This window comes from Centruroides vittatus, unplaced genomic scaffold, assembly GCF_030686945.1.
Source record: "Centruroides vittatus isolate TY-2023 unplaced genomic scaffold, ASM3068694v2 contig_846, whole genome shotgun sequence".
Taxonomy (NCBI): domain Eukaryota; kingdom Metazoa; phylum Arthropoda; class Arachnida; order Scorpiones; family Buthidae; genus Centruroides; species Centruroides vittatus.
Window position 1 is genome coordinate 3,609 of NW_027122551.1, and position 17,580 is coordinate 21,188.

Sequence of the window (17,580 nt, forward strand, 5' to 3'; positions counted from 1 at the left end):
ACTTTATTGCAAAAGATGTCCCCTCGAGAGTAAAATCGACCTGTCCGAGCGTTTTGCTTGGACGAACACGAACACTCTGCCGTTTTTTTTGCAGTTAAGTAATTAAAAAGTATCTATATATCGAAATTTAATAATATATGCAGAGTAGTAAAAAAAACATTCAGCATTTATATGGTATATAGTGAACATTATACTGAGTAAAAATTTTAGTAAATGTGGTCAACTTTTTGACCTAATGAGGTAAATAATCTGACAAAAGATGTGAACTTTTTGAGAGAATGAGAGACAAAATAATGATGATGTCAAGCGTGCATGGAATTGGAAGAGGACATTTGGAACACCTGTAAATATCATGGTAAAAGATTTGGCAAAATTATCATCTTTTTCCACATCACATGCAACACATATAAGCCACAATACTATTGATACTAGTCAGTCACAATACTAATACAAAATTGTTAATATCTCAGAAACCTGTGTTTACTAGGGTAAGTTTTTTAGTCAATATGGAATGTACTATTTACTATATATATGAAAAATCTTTAATAAAGTAGGTTGTTAAAAGAAATATAATGAAAATAGTGATTATTTTATGTACTGGAAACATAAGCTTGATGCAAATGCAACATATTTTCAACTAGATAATTTTTATAGACTATTTTAAAATAAAGTTAAATGTTTCATTAATGATATGACTTTGGAGAAACATTTTCAATTCAAAATTCCAGCTTTGAATTTTGAATTGAAGCTAATTCTCATTCTTAAATGTTTTATTTAATATGTGAGATTTAAATATGTTTAAAGAGTGGGCATCGGCTTAAATAAAACATTAAGCTCTCTAACCTAATTTTAAATAAAAATGGAGTTGTATGAATCAATTAAGTTCAAAAATGATTATACAGTAGAGCATCGATTATCCGACCCCCGATTAACCGACTTATCGGTTAACTGACCACGTTCTAGTCGGCAAATTCAAATGTCCGCTAGTGATGTGGCGCTTCAATATTTGGTTATGTCTTGGCTACTTTAATATTATTTTTGTTAAATTTTTGCATGTTTTAGCTGGCAGCACTGGCTCGACCATGAAAAGGAGGCTAGTATTTAAACCAGGCCTAACAGACTATACTAATAATGTATTTTTTCATACTTTTCGGTTATCCGACTTTTCAGTTATCCGACCAACCCCAGTCCCCAATTAAGTCAGATAATCGATGCTCTACTGTATATTGAAAAATCCATATTATGACATAATTTTGAAAGCATTTTAATAAAAATGTACTTGAATTTATTCAAGAAATATATTAGCTAATTTGCTCAAATAATCACTCTTAGTAACTTTCAGAAATCAAAAAATTTATATAAAAGTAATTACTTAAATTAAAAATTAATGAAGCAGAAGTTTACAAAAAATTTAATTCGATTAAAATGTTTCTCTGATTTGCACAAAAAATAAGAAATTTAAAATTATATTTTTAAATTTGTTCTTTACCCAAACACTTTCTGAAACTTTTACAAATCAAAACAAATGCTACTAAGTATGATATTTTAGTGAAGTAATTTTATGTAAAAAGGAGACTAAAAATTTAAAATAAACATTATTTTTGAATATTGTGCAAGATGTAATTTTGAAGGATTAACACTTACGCTTCATGTCATATTTAGAAATTGGGATAGACCATATAAAAAACAATTTTCCTTTTATCTTAATGACTTAATAACTTTTGATAAAATCTCAAATAAAATAATTAGGTGTTCATTTATTTCCTACTCTTAGTAATTAAACAGAACATTATCAAGATATTTAATTAATTTAATTTATATTTGTGCACAATGTAAATGTAAAATGTTTCTCAATCTTGTTATTATAAACTCTGTCCTACTATGCTTGATTTAGTCTTTATATTAAGCAAACAGGTTGGATATCATTCAAAATAAGCTTATCTTTAAATCAGTTAAATTAAGACAAATTCATGTAATGTAAACTCTGAGGTATTGTTAAATTCTAGTTTATTGTAATTAAATTAGATTATCCAGACAAATAAATTATTATGTAAAAACCCAAATAATCAGTACAATTTCAAATAATAAGATTACTAAAATTATGTCACAGTTAACAGTTTTGAGCTATTATTGCAAATATTTCTTCAAGAATTGTCTCTTGGAATGACAATTGCAGTTTTTAATAGAATATAACATTACTGTTGAAAGACATGAAAAAGCTAATACTATAAGTGGTTTCAACCAATGTAAGGTATAAAACCATTAAAAACAAATGTTGAAGAATAGAACCTTTTTTCTAGTTTACCATTTAAAGTCATTTTATTCTTAGTTGCATAAAAAATATCTTTAAATGGATCATAATTTGTATCTTATTCAAACAGTTTTACAGATTTTCATTAAAATATTAATAATTACATTTAAGTTTCACATTTTTTGTAAATAAATATCAAGTAAATAGAATTAAATTCCAATTAGAACTTTTGAATTATTTTAATGATATAAAGATTTTATTCCTTTTGTTAGAAAATTTTTTTGTTAGAAAATTCAGTTTATATTCTTTCTTTAATGAATTTGTCAAATTCCAAGAAGAGTAACTACATTAAATACAATTTGTAGTATATTTTATTATAAATTTTCTTTTTATCAGTTGTACAAAATGTGCAACTACTTCTTGCTGTAACAAAAATTTATCCTTATTACTTAAAATTCAAAATTCATTCAGTATATTTGCAATATATCACGTATTTATAATTATGACTGTCAGTTACTATCAACCATATTGCGAGTTTCTTACTTCAATATTTTTGTTATTTATTAGTCTTTTTAGATGATATTTTTTCATCTTAAAATAAAAGATGTAACATTTTAATGCAAGTATATTCTAAACCAAATACTTACAATATGAAAATGGATAATCTGTTTTTTATTTCTCAGATGATTCTTGCACAAAATTCTACAGCCCCGATTCTAACAGCCCATTGTTGAGAACTATTTGTGAAGATTCTGTTTGTGAATGTGCAGAAGGTATTATCTTTTATATTTTTAGTTGATTTATTAGTATTTATAATACTATAATAAGAATGTTAAAGCATATTTTTATTATAAATAATTTTATACTTTAGGAGGATGTCCACTGCAGAAACCATTTTCTGAAGTTTCTGAATTAATTGGTGCTTCAAAACAAAGGCAGCGTTTATTATGGATGGCCTGTGAAGATCACGATTATGGTAAAAGATGATGATTGATTTCGTTAATCTGTTTTTATCTAAAATAACTGATAGAATTGGCAAAGAAGTAGCTGATTATGATATATTCAGGGTTATTCATAAGTCTATGGAAAATTTTAAAAATTCACTACTTGTAAACTATGCAACAAATTATTGTTCATTCAGTGTATGAAATTACCACTGACATTCCAAGTTTCTGTAAAGTGTCCAACCAAGAATTGGTGGGCACTTTCCTTTACAGAACAGCTTTTGAAACTATTTATTCCATTATTTAATATCTGTTTTATTTTTTCATTTGCATTAATGAAATAACAAGACCCTGAGAGTCGCTCGGCTTTGATAGAATTAAAAAAAGAGGTTTATTAATTTCAACGAACATAAATAATTTACAAAGAAACGATTACACACACTTACTAATTACTAATACAAATACATTTGGGACTGCGCGTAACAATGTCATCAATTAGTCCCCGCGTGCCGACAAGACAAAGAACTTATTCTAACTTATATCTAGCTTAACTAAGTACAGGGCCCTAGAGAAAGATAAGGTGGAAGAGAATTAAACAGAGATGATAAGACTGAAAATTGGTTCGAAGGGGTGACTGGCGGTAATAAATAAGAAAAAAAAACCTCGGATCCGTTCCTTAATAACTTTCTTTGTTTCTGTTCGTCCCGTTTTTCTCTCTCTCCGAAAAATCTTCCTTCCTCTCGCTCCTGTCCTCCTATCTCCTCTGACGTAACCCCTCGACCCCTCGGTGTCACACCCTTTTTGTTTTTATTACCGTCCAGGCCACATGTGTCGACTAACTACCGCGTGGTTAAGTAAATAGAAAACGGAAGTAAAATTGTTACTACAGGAAGATAGTATAAGGAAAGTAAAGAAAAGAAAATAAATAAGGTTTAATAAAGCCACATACGTCCCCACCAAAAGACATATTAACAATTAACAGAAACATTAATATGGAGATACACAACCATTAATGGATGATGAACTACAGTTCATCTTCCAAAGTGAAGCCGGCGATAGTCCACTTTCTGCCCCCGTAAGTTATACGGGTGGGAGATATTACCCCTCTGTTCCAGCATGGTCTCATTACCCGAATCCTTGCGGTCTCCTTGATGCTGCTGGTTATGTTGATTATACCTATTGTAGCTCGCCCGTTGCGCAGTGGGTAGGTGAGGGATGTCTTCTTCCTCTTCAATCTCCTCGATCTCTCCGGATTGTGATCCTTCGTGTCCAATTGGGATGTTACGCTTCCGTCTAGGCTCACGGAAGTTTGAGAAGCACGGTTTTAGTCTGTCTATGTGTACAACAAGTTTTTCCTTTTTATTACAATTTTCGATTTCCGCGTTAACAGGCCCCAGGAGGCGAGAGACACGGAAAGGACCTAAATATTTTGGAGAAAACTTGCCTTGCTTCTTCCCTTTCCTTAACATCCAAACTTTCTGCCCTACCTCAAAGCTCCTCACCTTCCTCCCTGTGTTGATGCGGTTACGGTTAAGTTTGTTACGGTTGCGACTTAATTCGTATGCCGATTCACGGATGCATCGTAGCTTATCCATAAGGAAATCACGATACTCCCGAATACCCGGGTAGTCATTTGTCTGTTCAACAGGGAACGCATGAGGGAATTTAGGATCAAATCCGTAAAGAAGAAATGAAGGTGACTCACTAGTAGAGGAGTGTGTAGCATTATTATAAGCGAACACAGCAGTCTGTAAGAAGGTATCCCAATTGTTGTTGCTGCCGCCTGATATTCTGGCCAAAAGGTTACTGATGGATTTGTTCACACGTTCACAAACTGAGTTCGAACAAGGGCGATATGATGTCGTAACATTGTGCTTGACGGTAAGGATGTTGCACATTTCATTAAAGATGGAGGACGTAAAATTCGTGCCCCGGTCAGAGATGATGATCTCGGGACTGCCATATCTGCAGACTATCCTTTCGAAAAACACATTGGCTACAGAGGCCGCAGATTGGTCCCTTAAAGGGACGGCTTCTGTGTATCGAGTAAACATGTCAATTATGGTGAGAATATAACGATTACCCTTATGTGTTTGATTTAAAGGGCCAATTATGTCGATTGACACCTTTTGAAACGGATAATTAGCGACTTCCGTTTCTTGAAAGGGGGCTCTTCCTTGATGTAAGTTATGTTGTTGGCAAACTTTGCAGAACTTCACGAATCTATCGACGAGTTTTTTCATCTTCTTGAAGTAGTAGTAACGGTTGATCAGGTCACACGTTTTTTCTTTGCCGTAGTGTCCGGCTAATGGTGATTCATGGAATGCTTTAATTACGTCATTAATTGCTGTTTCCCCTACACAAACACGCCTCCATTGACGTATTCCAAACCGTCCCGGTCGTACGTGGACTAATACATCACCATCTACTTGATACTCAGGAAGTATGCCACTACTCGGGTAATCATTGTAAGAGGGTGGGAATTTAATTAAATGATTTCTCATTGGACCAAAAATTCTGTCCCCAATCTGGGACCTCTTTACCTTTTTCCACAACTCTTCACTGATGCAATTAATGACATCGCTGTTTGAGGGGGCTTCTTCTCTACTACCATGTGGTCGAGACAATAAATCAGCCACTGGGTTACTCTTCCCTTGAACATGCGTAATGACCAAATCAAAATTAGATAATTCTACGGCCCATCTCATGAGGCGGTTATTGTGATTTTTCATATTTTTCACAAAGGTTAAAGGTTTGTGGTCGGAAAGCACAGTGACCTTCTGACCAAGAATAAGATGTTTAAAGTGGCGGAGGGCTAAGATTATTGAGTAGCATTCCTTCTCGATAGTGGAATATTTTAGTTCGGGCCCACGGAACTTCCTACTAAAGTAGCCAATGGGAATGAGTTTCCCTTCGCTTTCCTGTTCTAAGACCGCACCAGCCCAGGTATCTGAAGCGTCCGAGTGCATGAAAAAAGGTATTTTAAAGTCGGGATGAGATAGCACAGGGGGTTTAGATAATAGTTCTTTAAATTTTTCGAAGCTTGATTGGCACTGGTCGTCCCATAAGAACTTTACATATTTTTTAGTCAGATATGTAAGAGGAAGAGCAATCTCGGCAAAGTTTGGGATAAAGTTGCGGAAGAATCCCACCATTCCGAGGAAACTCCTGACGTCTTTCACATTACGCGGGGGTTGGACTTCTTTAATCGCATCCACGTTGCAGGGATCAGGTCGTATCCCCTTACTATCGATGATGTGTCCCAGATACCGCACTTCTTTCACCATGAATTTCGATTTTTTTGGGTGCAATTTCAAGTTGGCTTTGTCTAATATAGAGATTACCTCCCTTAGGAGTTTCACGTGATCTTCAAAGGATTGGGAGAACAACACAATATCGTCTTGAAAGACGAAACAATTGATATCTATGAATCTCCCCAACAGCCTAGACATGGCGTATTGAAAATACCTCCCGCTATTCTTTCCACCTTGCGGGAGGCGGCACATCTGGAATTTTCCCCAAGGAGTAGAGAAAGCAAAGAAATGACGTGTTGATTCATGTATGGGTATCTGGAAATATCCAGACTTTAGGTCGATTACCGAGAAGAATTTGCTTCCCTGAAACTTCGTTAAGATCTCATCCACACGGGCTAGAGGGAACTCCTGGGACTGGGTTACTTCGTTAATTCTTCGTAGATCGAGAGTAACCCTTAACTCGCCGGACTCCTTCGGGACAATGTGAAGGGGGGAATTCCATTCAGAAGTACTCTCCTCGCAAATCCCCGCCTTCAGATATGAAACTATCATTTTCTTTAGTTCACTCAAATAACATTGCGGTATTCTATATTGTTTTGTATTAATTATTTGGTTACTTTTAATGATAGGTGTATGAAGAAATTCCTTAGTACCGGTCAAATCTTCTATTTTCCGTGCGAAACATCCGGGGTGTTCATTAAAGATACGCTCCACTTCCTTTTTTTCGTAGTCGTTCAAATGGGATAAATTAACCTCCATCGTATTATCGGATTCCTCCCTTCTGAATCCACAACACTGATAAAAGTCATCAATTTCGGTTCTATTCCAAGATGTTACATTCTCACCTGTTTCAATTAATACTTCCGGGAACCTGTTTAACACATCCATACCCAATACTCCTTCGTATTCGACTTCGGATGGCAAGTGCATGCAAGTCATTTGAACATTTTGAGTTCTCCCTCCTCTTTCGATCTTGATATTAGACTCCCATTCGCATTCGATAACCTCCCCACCGATTCCTCGTAGTCGTTTCCAACTCCTGTGAAGTGCACCGTTCGGTCCCCTACTCCATATCTCGCTCTGAGCGATCTTCAGGCTTAGCACGGACCTTTCCGCACCCGTATCGACCAGAAACTTGATACTGGTACCATAAGCATCACCAAGAATGAGGGGAAGGCCCTTTTTAGAGAAGAACACATTAGGGGCCAGGGTTAGCTCGATGCATGGGACGTGATACTGGCTATCATCACGCCCCGTAATTAGTTTAAATCATTTATATTCCGTTGAGGGCACTGGCGGGCCAGGTGGCGAGGATTCCCACAAATGTAACACCTTTTTAGGACAGATCGGTTCGGGCTATCCTTATTTTTATCTAGATTTCCACCCAGTCTTTCGACCAAACCATTAACAGTACTACATAACGACCCCACCATTTTTTCCAACCTTTCAAGTCTATCGTCTTCCTTTGTTTTCACAATATTCATCGCACCATTCGGATCCTCATTAGCGGTTGGGTTCTTTATTTCAATGGTGTGTACAAATTTATTTTCTCTACTAACGTTACACTCGAGTTCGACCCGTTCTTCCCTCTCCGCTTCCTTAATTGCCTGATCTAAGGTCTGGGGTTCTCTCCTTAATACGTATCCCTTTAGCTGGGGCCTTAGGCCCTTTATAAATCTCTCTCTAATAATGTCATCCCTCAAGGCACCAATTTTTTCGTTATTGGAAGCGGCCTTCGACAACAGTGTATTCATGCGGATGACATAGTCACATACCGTCTCATCATGGTTCTGCTTAATACTTAAGAGTTGGTCGAGTGCATTCTTTTCCTTAAGTTCTCGCTTTTCGTAACATTGAATTAATTTTTGCCTAATTCCCTCAAAAGTACAAGGATCTTGGTCAGCCAAGCTGAAGAACGTCGATAATGGCCCCCCTTTTAACCGAGCTTGTAAGACAGCCAATTTCACTTCACTGTTCCACCCAGCCAGGCGAGATATATTATCTATGGTCTTGAAGAATTGGCGGACATTAACCAAATCACTGCCACTATTAGAAAAAATGGGAACCATTCCTAGAAACCCTGTGACTACCGGAGGGATCCCCTCACCCTCGCCTCCTGAGGATGTAGCAAGATTGTTCTGGTTACAATCATCCATAATTAATGATATAAAAATAATACAATTGATTACAAATTGTAGGGCCTTAAATCTACAGGCACGATAATACAATGCTACGTTCTATACAATAAAAACTGTATCCCGTTACCAACAGAATCCTGTCGCGGACGCCATTGTTAGCCGAGTATATGAAATAACAAGACCCTGAGAGTCGCTCGGCTTTGATAGAATTAAAAAAAGAGGTTTATTAATTTCAACGAACATAAATAATTTACAAAGAAACGATTACACACACTTACTAATTACTAATACAAATACATTTGGGACTGCGCGTAACAATGTCATCAATTAGTCCCCGCGTGCCGACAAGACAAAGAACTTATTCTAACTTATATCTAGCTTAACTAAGTACAGGGCCCTAGAGAAAGATAAGGTGGAAGAGAATTAAACAGAGATGATAAGACTGAAAATTGGTTCGAAGGGGTGACTGGCGGTAATAAATAAGAAAAAAAACCTCGGATCCGTTCCTTAATAACTTTCTTTGTTTCTGTTCGTCCCGTTTTTCTCTCTCTCCGAAAAATCTTCCTTCCTCTCTCTCCTGTCCTCCTATCTCCTCTAACGTAACCCCTCGACCCCTCGGTGTCACACCCTTTTTGTTTTTATTACCGTCCAGGCCACATGTGTCGACTAACTACCGCGTGGTTAAGTAAATAGAAAACGGAAGTAAAATTGTTACTACAGGAAGATAGTATAAGGAAAGTAAAGAAAAGAAAATAAATAAGGTTTAATAAAGCCACATTTATTTTTTCATTTGCATTATTTTTTCTATTTTAAAACTATTAATTATTTATCACTGTTTTATACAAAAGATAGTTAAATTTATGTTCTTCTGTCACACAGTATTGGAATTATGCTTTCAGAGCAAAAGGGCAAAAGTTTTTTTGGGCACTTATATAAAGATATTGAAATAAAAACAATAATATGTGCTTCAAGCAATTTATTATAAGACCAGAATATTATCTTTAAACTGTTTTTTAAAATAAAAGACATGTTATTACATACATGTAAAAACAATTTTGTTCATACTGGGCCGCTTCAAGTCAGTTGCCAAATGATTTCCTCATCGTTTACATAGTTTGGTATATGGTATTGCATTCATTTAATACTATAAATATGCATGTCAAAATTTTGAATAAATAACAGATTGTGCAATTATGTGAGAATTAAATTCATTTTATGACACTTCCTATCACATTCAGCTATGCTCACTGGAAGTGTTTGAATATCTGTTTTTTGTGTATCTGTGCAGGACCCCCATGATGGGTTTCTCACGGACCCGATATCCTAGAGTTGAGATCAACACTCCTTTAATTTAGAAGGAGGCGCCATTCAGGATAGTGAGGTGTGAACAGCATATGTGGGTAGTGGCATTAGACACAGAGGCACGAACTCCATTTACAATTAACATTTGTTTATTAATATACAAAAAGCATTGTACACAAAATAGATCACCTTTGTTTCTTAAAAACAAAGGCGATCTCCAACGCAATACTGTTGTGCGGACAAGATGCAATGTTCGTACGATGATACAGTCCAAAATTTGTCACTCCTTGTCAGCGAATCAGAGTTCCGAACGAGCTGTCCTCTAGTGGAGGATGTGAAGCACACAGTTATCGGTTCTCGTATCCAGGATCAATGTTCTTGGTCCCAGCTAGAGAATCATTCCATCTTCGGGAATCCCTTGCGGTTAACTTTGTGAGAAAATCTCTGGTCTGTGTGAGGCAGGTGAAAAGTTGGTAATCCTTGGGGACTAAACCACCAAAGGGAAATGACTCCTTGTCCTTAAATTCAAGTCTCTTAAAGGGTTTGCATCCCTGATCGCCACTCTGGTTGGTCACGATCTCCATCTTCTACCCCTCTGATTGGTCCTTAGTTGTTGCCAGGACCAGTTGAGGCAGTATTCTGAGATCAAACACCTTCCATATATGTATATTGACTTTTGTCGTGAGTCCAGCCGTAATTCAAATTCAAATGTTTTTACTTCAGCCACACCCGCATGAAAATTGGTTTTATTATACATACTATTTTCCTGTTTTTGCAATTGTTGAAAAAATTAGTCAAATTCCCGATTTGTTCTCTTATGATATTTTATTTATCAAATGCATTTTACTCAAAACAACTCTTCCTTTAACACAGATTTTGGTCAAAGTTTCAGCCTCTGGTCGAGACCTCACATATCTCACTATATATGGATACAAAGGATATTAGAGGATGATCCCCTAAGTGTGGGCAGAGGGGTGTTAGACAAGGCAAGAAGGGTTTAACACCACCTTAACTTTTTGAAATTCCAATCCTGCATCACCACCTTTGTTTCGTGACTCCAAAGAACATCAAATGCTTAGTATAAAATGCAATGAAACAACCATTTATTTTCAGTTTATGTACACCTTTTCAAAGCTCGTCATCTCCTTTCCAATACTAGTGTTATATGTTAGGTAATTCAACATCTTATGCTTTTGAACACTATTCCTGCATTGTGTTTTCTATATACTGCATCAACATCTCACCAATAAAATTACTGATTACTTATTTTAGTCATCAAGCCCTAATGTCTAGTTTGAACTTCAACAACTGAGAATTGCTCAATTCACAATTTTAACCTTACAGTTATTTCCAAATAATAAATTTTCCACTATTTTTTTCAGTTTGACTCTATCTAATTCTGCTGAGACTACATACTGGGATTTTGTTCCAAAACAATCTTATACATGATGAAACTGTATTGTGCAAATCAAATGTTCAGTTCTTCATTTAATTATGACAGACATGTAACTAAAATCTTTCCCATCACATGTGGAGAAAAACTTTAGTCATGGAATGTGACTTTCTCACAGTGACAGATAAGATTAAAACCATTGGTGTTTATATACCTAAACTACCCATAACCGCTCATGCTATTATTATGGATATATTATTAGTTATGTTATTAGTCTTATAGATTTCAACAGTACAGATGTGCATCATTACAGGTAATGGTCATGTGAGTTTTCAGATCACAAGACAATCATTACTGTGAATTGTGTATAATTTAGTGTAAAAGTTATACTGAATAAAGTACAGTAGAGCATCGATTATCCGACCTCCGATCAACCGTCACATCGGTTAACCGACCGCTTTCAAATGTCCGCTAGTGATGTGGCACTACAATATTTGGCTGTCTTGGCTACTTTGATGTTATTTTTGTTAAATTTTTGCGTGTTTTAGCTGGCAACACTGGCTCGACCATGAAAGGGAAGCCAATATTTAAACGAGGCTTAATTTTATTTAACGATGCTATCCAATTGCTGTTTTTAAAATGTGTGCGAGATTTACTGGCAAAAAATGAGTTTCAGCTGTGAAGCAAAAGAAAATTTTGGATTTCTTTTTCTAATGTATAGGCCTACTTTATGTATAATATGTAACCCGAATATATTTTTCAATATACAGTACAGTAATGTATTTATTTTGTGCAAAATAAAGAAATAATTTTTAACAATACAATAGTGACGATTATTATTTTAAAAAAAATTTTGTTAGGCTTAACATCGATGAAAATTCAACGCGAAGTAGTTAATAGCGATATACTAATATACTATACTAATAATGTATTTTTTCATATTTTTTGGTTATCCATTTTTTCAGTTATCCGACCAACCCCAGTCCCCAATTGAGTCAGATAATCGATGCTCTACTGTAATTATAAATAATGTAATTTTTCTAATTATAAACTAATCTGCTGTTAACTCACGTGAAAGAATAAATCGTAGAATTAAAATAATCTGGTCAACTAAACCATTAAAAATTGAATTTCAGAGTAATTAATTTGTTCATTATTTACTTTAATTATTATTGTTAAAAATAACTAAGTAACTGATGTTGTTAACTAAGCCATATTGGGATTACAAGGGCTTTAGACAAATATTTTAATCCATTCAAACAAATTACCTACAGGAAATAAATGAAAGAAGATAGCTATGCCAAAGAATTACACAAACATTCAAGAGGAATTCATACATATACTGCTGGAATTCATAATACATTTGTTTAATATGTGAAGTTCACTGATATTAACAACAAAAAAGTGTTGATTATCATCCTCTCATACTTGATTTACTAATACTATTTATTTACTATTCTAATTTCTATTTCTTTATCCATTCATTTATTAGAAAGAAATAATCTGTTCAAATGTCAAAATATTGACACTTACAATGCAATAAGGATAATGTCATACAATGGCTTCTCTCAATAATATTTCATGCATAAATGCTGATTTGATAAATTTAAACAAAACATTTCAATTATGAATATATTTTGTAAAAGGTACTTATTAATTTTATAACTTTCTTTTCTTTTAGTGTGGTTGGGAAAAATTAATAAATTACGAGCAGAAAATGGATTTCTATATATTGATTTTGTAGTGTCTGCAGTCTTGAAAGCAGGTAATTGTCTAATTAAACATTATATTTCATAATCAATTCATTATTAGTTACATTTTTTTATTAGGTACTGATTTATTTTAATATATCTCTTTACATAAACAGCAATACCTTGTTTGATGAAGAATTACTTCTCTCTTATACAAAATCTCTGAATAATACTTTTAAGAAATCATAGGAAAATATATAAATGAAATAGAAAGTTTTATATAAATATCATTTAATTCAATACAAAAATAAAGCTAAAACAAGTCTGTATTAAAATACACCTTTCACAGTTTCCAGTGACTCTTCTATTTATTAAAACAAATATTTTTGTTCCTCTCTAAGGACCTAGTCTTATGTTTTAACTGATAAAACTTCAAATGTTTAAACTAAAAATTTGTAACACTTTCCAAGAGCATTTTAGTATTTGAAATGCAAAATTTGAAAACAAACACATTAAATTTATTTTGTTTACATCATTATTCCACATTTAAAATGCATAAACTTGTTTGTTTTCAAATTTCACATTTCAAATAATAAATTGCTCTTGGAAATTGTTATGAAATTTCCATTTAAATGTTTAAAGGTCCATTAAAGAAAACATTTCTTTTAATAAATAGAAGAATTACAGGAAAAAGTGTGAAAGGTATATTTTAATATATTCACTTATTTCACCTTTCAGTAAAGAGCACCTAAGTTTAAGATTGTAACACCAGATTTATGTGAATTTTTCATTAAGAAAATACTCAATGTCTCAAATACTTCAATGAACTATTTTTTCTCAAATTGCTTTAGAATATTAAATAAACCTGAAGATAAACCAATAAGGCTTGACAATACTGAAATTTGAAATATTTAAAATTTAAAGAATTCACTATAATAAATCTCAATTTTCTTATAAAATTTTGAAATGTCTTCATGTCATGAATAAATGTCAGAAATCATAAATATTTATTGCAGTATTTTATCAAAAAATTATTTAAATTTTTACCATTCACTTAACTTCTTTATAGTTTTATCAAAATGTATATTGCAGAATATTAAGATAAATGTAAAATCCAACTAAAAATAAATCTTCAAATGTGATTTAAAAATAATAAATGAACTTATTTGTGTTATTTACCCTGCAATTATAACAAATTGGCTTTATTCAATTGTAAAAAAGTAGAAAATTTTATAATAATTGAACCAATTTGTTTTACAGTTACTTTGAATCTAAAATTCAGGCATTTTATATAAGAAATTGATTTACTAGTATATATAAATTTTAATTATTCATCTCAACCAAAAAATACTTTTTTAAAAGGAATTGAACCAAAAGAAGATATAGAAGGTTCTCACAGAGAACTCATGATGAGAGACGCTTGCAAGAAATCCCATTTATTTATCGAACAAGAGTATCTAATAATGGGAAAAGATGGAGCAAGATATGAAAACAAAATTACTAAAGAACTGAGGTAAAATAATACAAAGTAATAGAATAATATATAATCAAGTATTATAGCATGTATTTGAATTTGATAAAATCATTACAGATCTATTGAACAAATAAGAAACTGCATTATTGAAGCATTAAAAATATCCTAAATATTAAGAAAATATTTAGGACATTTTTAATTTTTAGATAAAAATTAAAAATATTCTTTCTCTTCACTTGAGCCACTTGCACTTTATGTAAGGTAAACAGTACAGTTTTTGGCCACTTAAGGAAATTATTTAAAAAATTCTGACCCAACAGAAAGACTTTGGTAAATTGGTAACTATTATACAGGGTGTCTGAAAGTTTCACACATACAAAGGTAAAATGTAACTTTATTCACCAAACATTAAAATGTCAGCATTAAGATTTGTGTCAGTGGATTGATGGAGTAAGGCAACAGAACACATGGATGATCTGCCAATAGGTAACTTCTAGCAGGACTTCCTATGTGGAAACTGGATTCTGTTTAGGTGTTAGACATGAAGAAAACCCAGAACACTGCATGGTGGCCAGCCCATTGGTCAGGCACGAACTAATGACTAACTACCAGTGTTTAATGGTTTTATTTTTTAGACACTAGTGGGCTTGATTTGTGTCACTGTGTGGAGACTTTTGGGACACCCTGTATTTATTGATGAATTCATTTTTTATGGTCTTTCTGCCAAAATCTATAAATTATAAATGCCAATCATTTAATGCAAAATTGTTTAGTTCTTGGCCACATGTAATGACAGAAAAACCTGCAAAACTTATATTAATACTGCCATGCAATATTTCTAGAATAGCTTTTATAGATCTCTTTAATAAACAGATTTAAATTTGAAATGGCCAATTATTGTACCATTTATTCAACAACATTAATATACATACCCAGTACATTTGAGTCAATGAAAACTAATAAACAATTTACTTAACTGTATAGTTACCCTTGATGTGGTCAATTGGCAACTGTATCTGGATTTGTTGGGCTGGCAGAAAGCTTTTTGTTCTATTTTTACAGGTGTTTTTATCTGAAGATTGATCTACAGAGATGAAAACATTTTGATATAATAAAATGAATAATGATATGTAGTAAAACCATGTTAAGTCTATGGGGAAAAAATCCCGACATCAAGTTAACGAGTTTAATAACTGATTTTGTCAAATTTTTCAGTGGCCATAAATTCCCCATTATCGAGAATCTATTCACAATATGATTACAAAATTGTAAAAAGTTTACAGTGCTGTTGAGTGCATTATGAAGCACTCCACTTGTGTCCCAATCAGAGAGAGCAGCTATATCATATATTTAATAAAACTTTTATTGTTCCAGCAATAATTTTTATTAAATGTATAATTTTTATAACTGTTTGGACCACCACCAGAGGGTACATTGTAATGTTTTGCATACTCAGGCATGTGAGAAGCCTCCAAATAAAGGTTGACTCCACTGTAAAAAGGGACTCAAAAAGAAGAAGGACACTTTTAAAGTTCATCCAAAGGAAATATTTTGTAATTTTTCGATGTTTAGAGCTATATGGTATGTTTTTACTGATACAATATGTTTACTGTATCAGTAAAAGGATGTTGCCACGAGGTTGTAATGGCATGGATTCATAGTGATTGTTTACCTTAATTGTCTGTATTCACAGAGAATTATGAGAAAATGAAGATTGCGGACAAGGTGGAGGGTACAAAAGGGGTGGAGGTGGTAAAGGGTACATGGGAAAATAGGTTTTATAATTTCAACTTAATGAAACTATATTATAATAATATTATACTGTATGGAAAAACTTATACACAGTTCTGGGACCTATTTGGGTGAACACAGTTCAACTTAGCAAGGTTTTACTGTAAAAGTTTCTTATTTGTCAAACACAGTTCTTTTCTCAGAAAAGCACTTTTTTTTTTTGGATTGGAATCACAAATAATCTTGTTTGTTCTTTGTGATAACCAACAAGCTTATAAATTTTTCTACATTTTATGAAATTTGTATAAAATCATATAATTTATTAATAGATGAGTGAATACTTATCAGTAATATTGAGTTATTGGAATAAGTTAGCAACTTATGAAGCATTAATACTTTCCTAAATTATAAACAAACTATTTATTTTTATTTTCAATTAGATATCGATACTTAGTGGACAAAACTACAAAATTGCAAAGATATACACCTCTAATAAAAGAAGCAGAAGATAAAAACCTACAAAAGGCAATGATATGGCTAAAAAAGGAACTTACCAAAAGCGGTTGCAGTTTGTAAAAATACTCTTCATGTGACATAAAGAATTTATAAATTGTGATCAAATGTATATTTTAATGACGATTAAATAAAGATTTAAAAATTGTATTTTATGTTTACATATACATAATTATGTGAGTATATTAGTTGAATTGGTGTGCCCATGGGGTGTGGAACACTTTTGTTCTGTTCCGTTCTGGCTATAACAGAGGAAAAGTATGGCCATCAGTTAAAAAATAACCCCTCCAAAGATTATTACATTTTTGGACTCGGGTCACCTTGAAACATCAAAAAATGCAAAAAAATTCAGGTTAATTTCTGTATGTATCGATGTTTGTGTGGGGGAGCACAATTTTATAGCTTAATAACTCCTATGCTTTTTGTTGAAATTTTCTGAAATTTGCAGGGAGGATTGTTTATTAGGGGATTGATGCTATTAAATTTTGGTTGTTAAAGGGGGTTGTGTGTATTTCCAGTAGGGTCAGATTTAAGGACAATTTTACTCGTTATTTATAATTTTTAAAACCCATCCCCCCTATCCTGAAAATTAAGCTTTTTGCCATTTTATAATAGTTAAAAAATATAAAATTTTTTTATAATAAAATTTTATTATTAAAAAATATAAAATTTTTTAATAATAAAATATAACAGATGGTGCCACCAAATGTTGCCAGGGAAAGTTAAGCAACTTGTTGCTGGATTTTTACATTTTGGTTCTAGTTTGGTTTTAATCAGTGCTCTTTTACTAAACAATATTACTGCTGGCCATATATATATATATATACATACATACATATATATATATATATATATATATATATATATACAGTCAAACCTGTTTTTATGC

General features: G+C 32.9%; 1 protein-coding gene across 1 annotated transcript; it reads left to right on the forward strand.

Annotated features, from left to right (window-relative positions):
• Window positions 1–2,896: 2,896 nt before the first annotated feature.
• Window positions 2,897–16,841, forward strand: LOC136982500 (uncharacterized). Its single transcript, XM_067278998.1, has 5 exons — window positions 2,897–3,024; window positions 3,123–3,227; window positions 12,964–13,047; window positions 14,336–14,486; window positions 16,619–16,841. Exons 2-5 carry the CDS (start codon window positions 3,203–3,205, stop codon window positions 16,752–16,754), a joined length of 396 nt encoding a protein of 131 aa, XP_067135099.1. The 5' UTR covers window positions 2,897–3,024; window positions 3,123–3,202; the 3' UTR covers window positions 16,755–16,841.
• The last annotated feature ends 739 nt before the right edge of the window (window positions 16,842–17,580 follow it).

Coding starts and splice junctions, on each gene's coding strand:
- LOC136982500 (XM_067278998.1), top strand. CDS start 3,203: ATGGCCTGTGAAGATCACGATTATG. Junction 3,228..12,963: donor CTGTGAAGATCACGATTATG/GTAAAAGATGAT, acceptor CTTTTCTTTTAG/TGTGGTTGGGAAAAATTAAT. Junction 13,048..14,335: donor GTCTGCAGTCTTGAAAGCAG/GTAATTGTCTAA, acceptor CTTTTTTAAAAG/GAATTGAACCAAAAGAAGAT.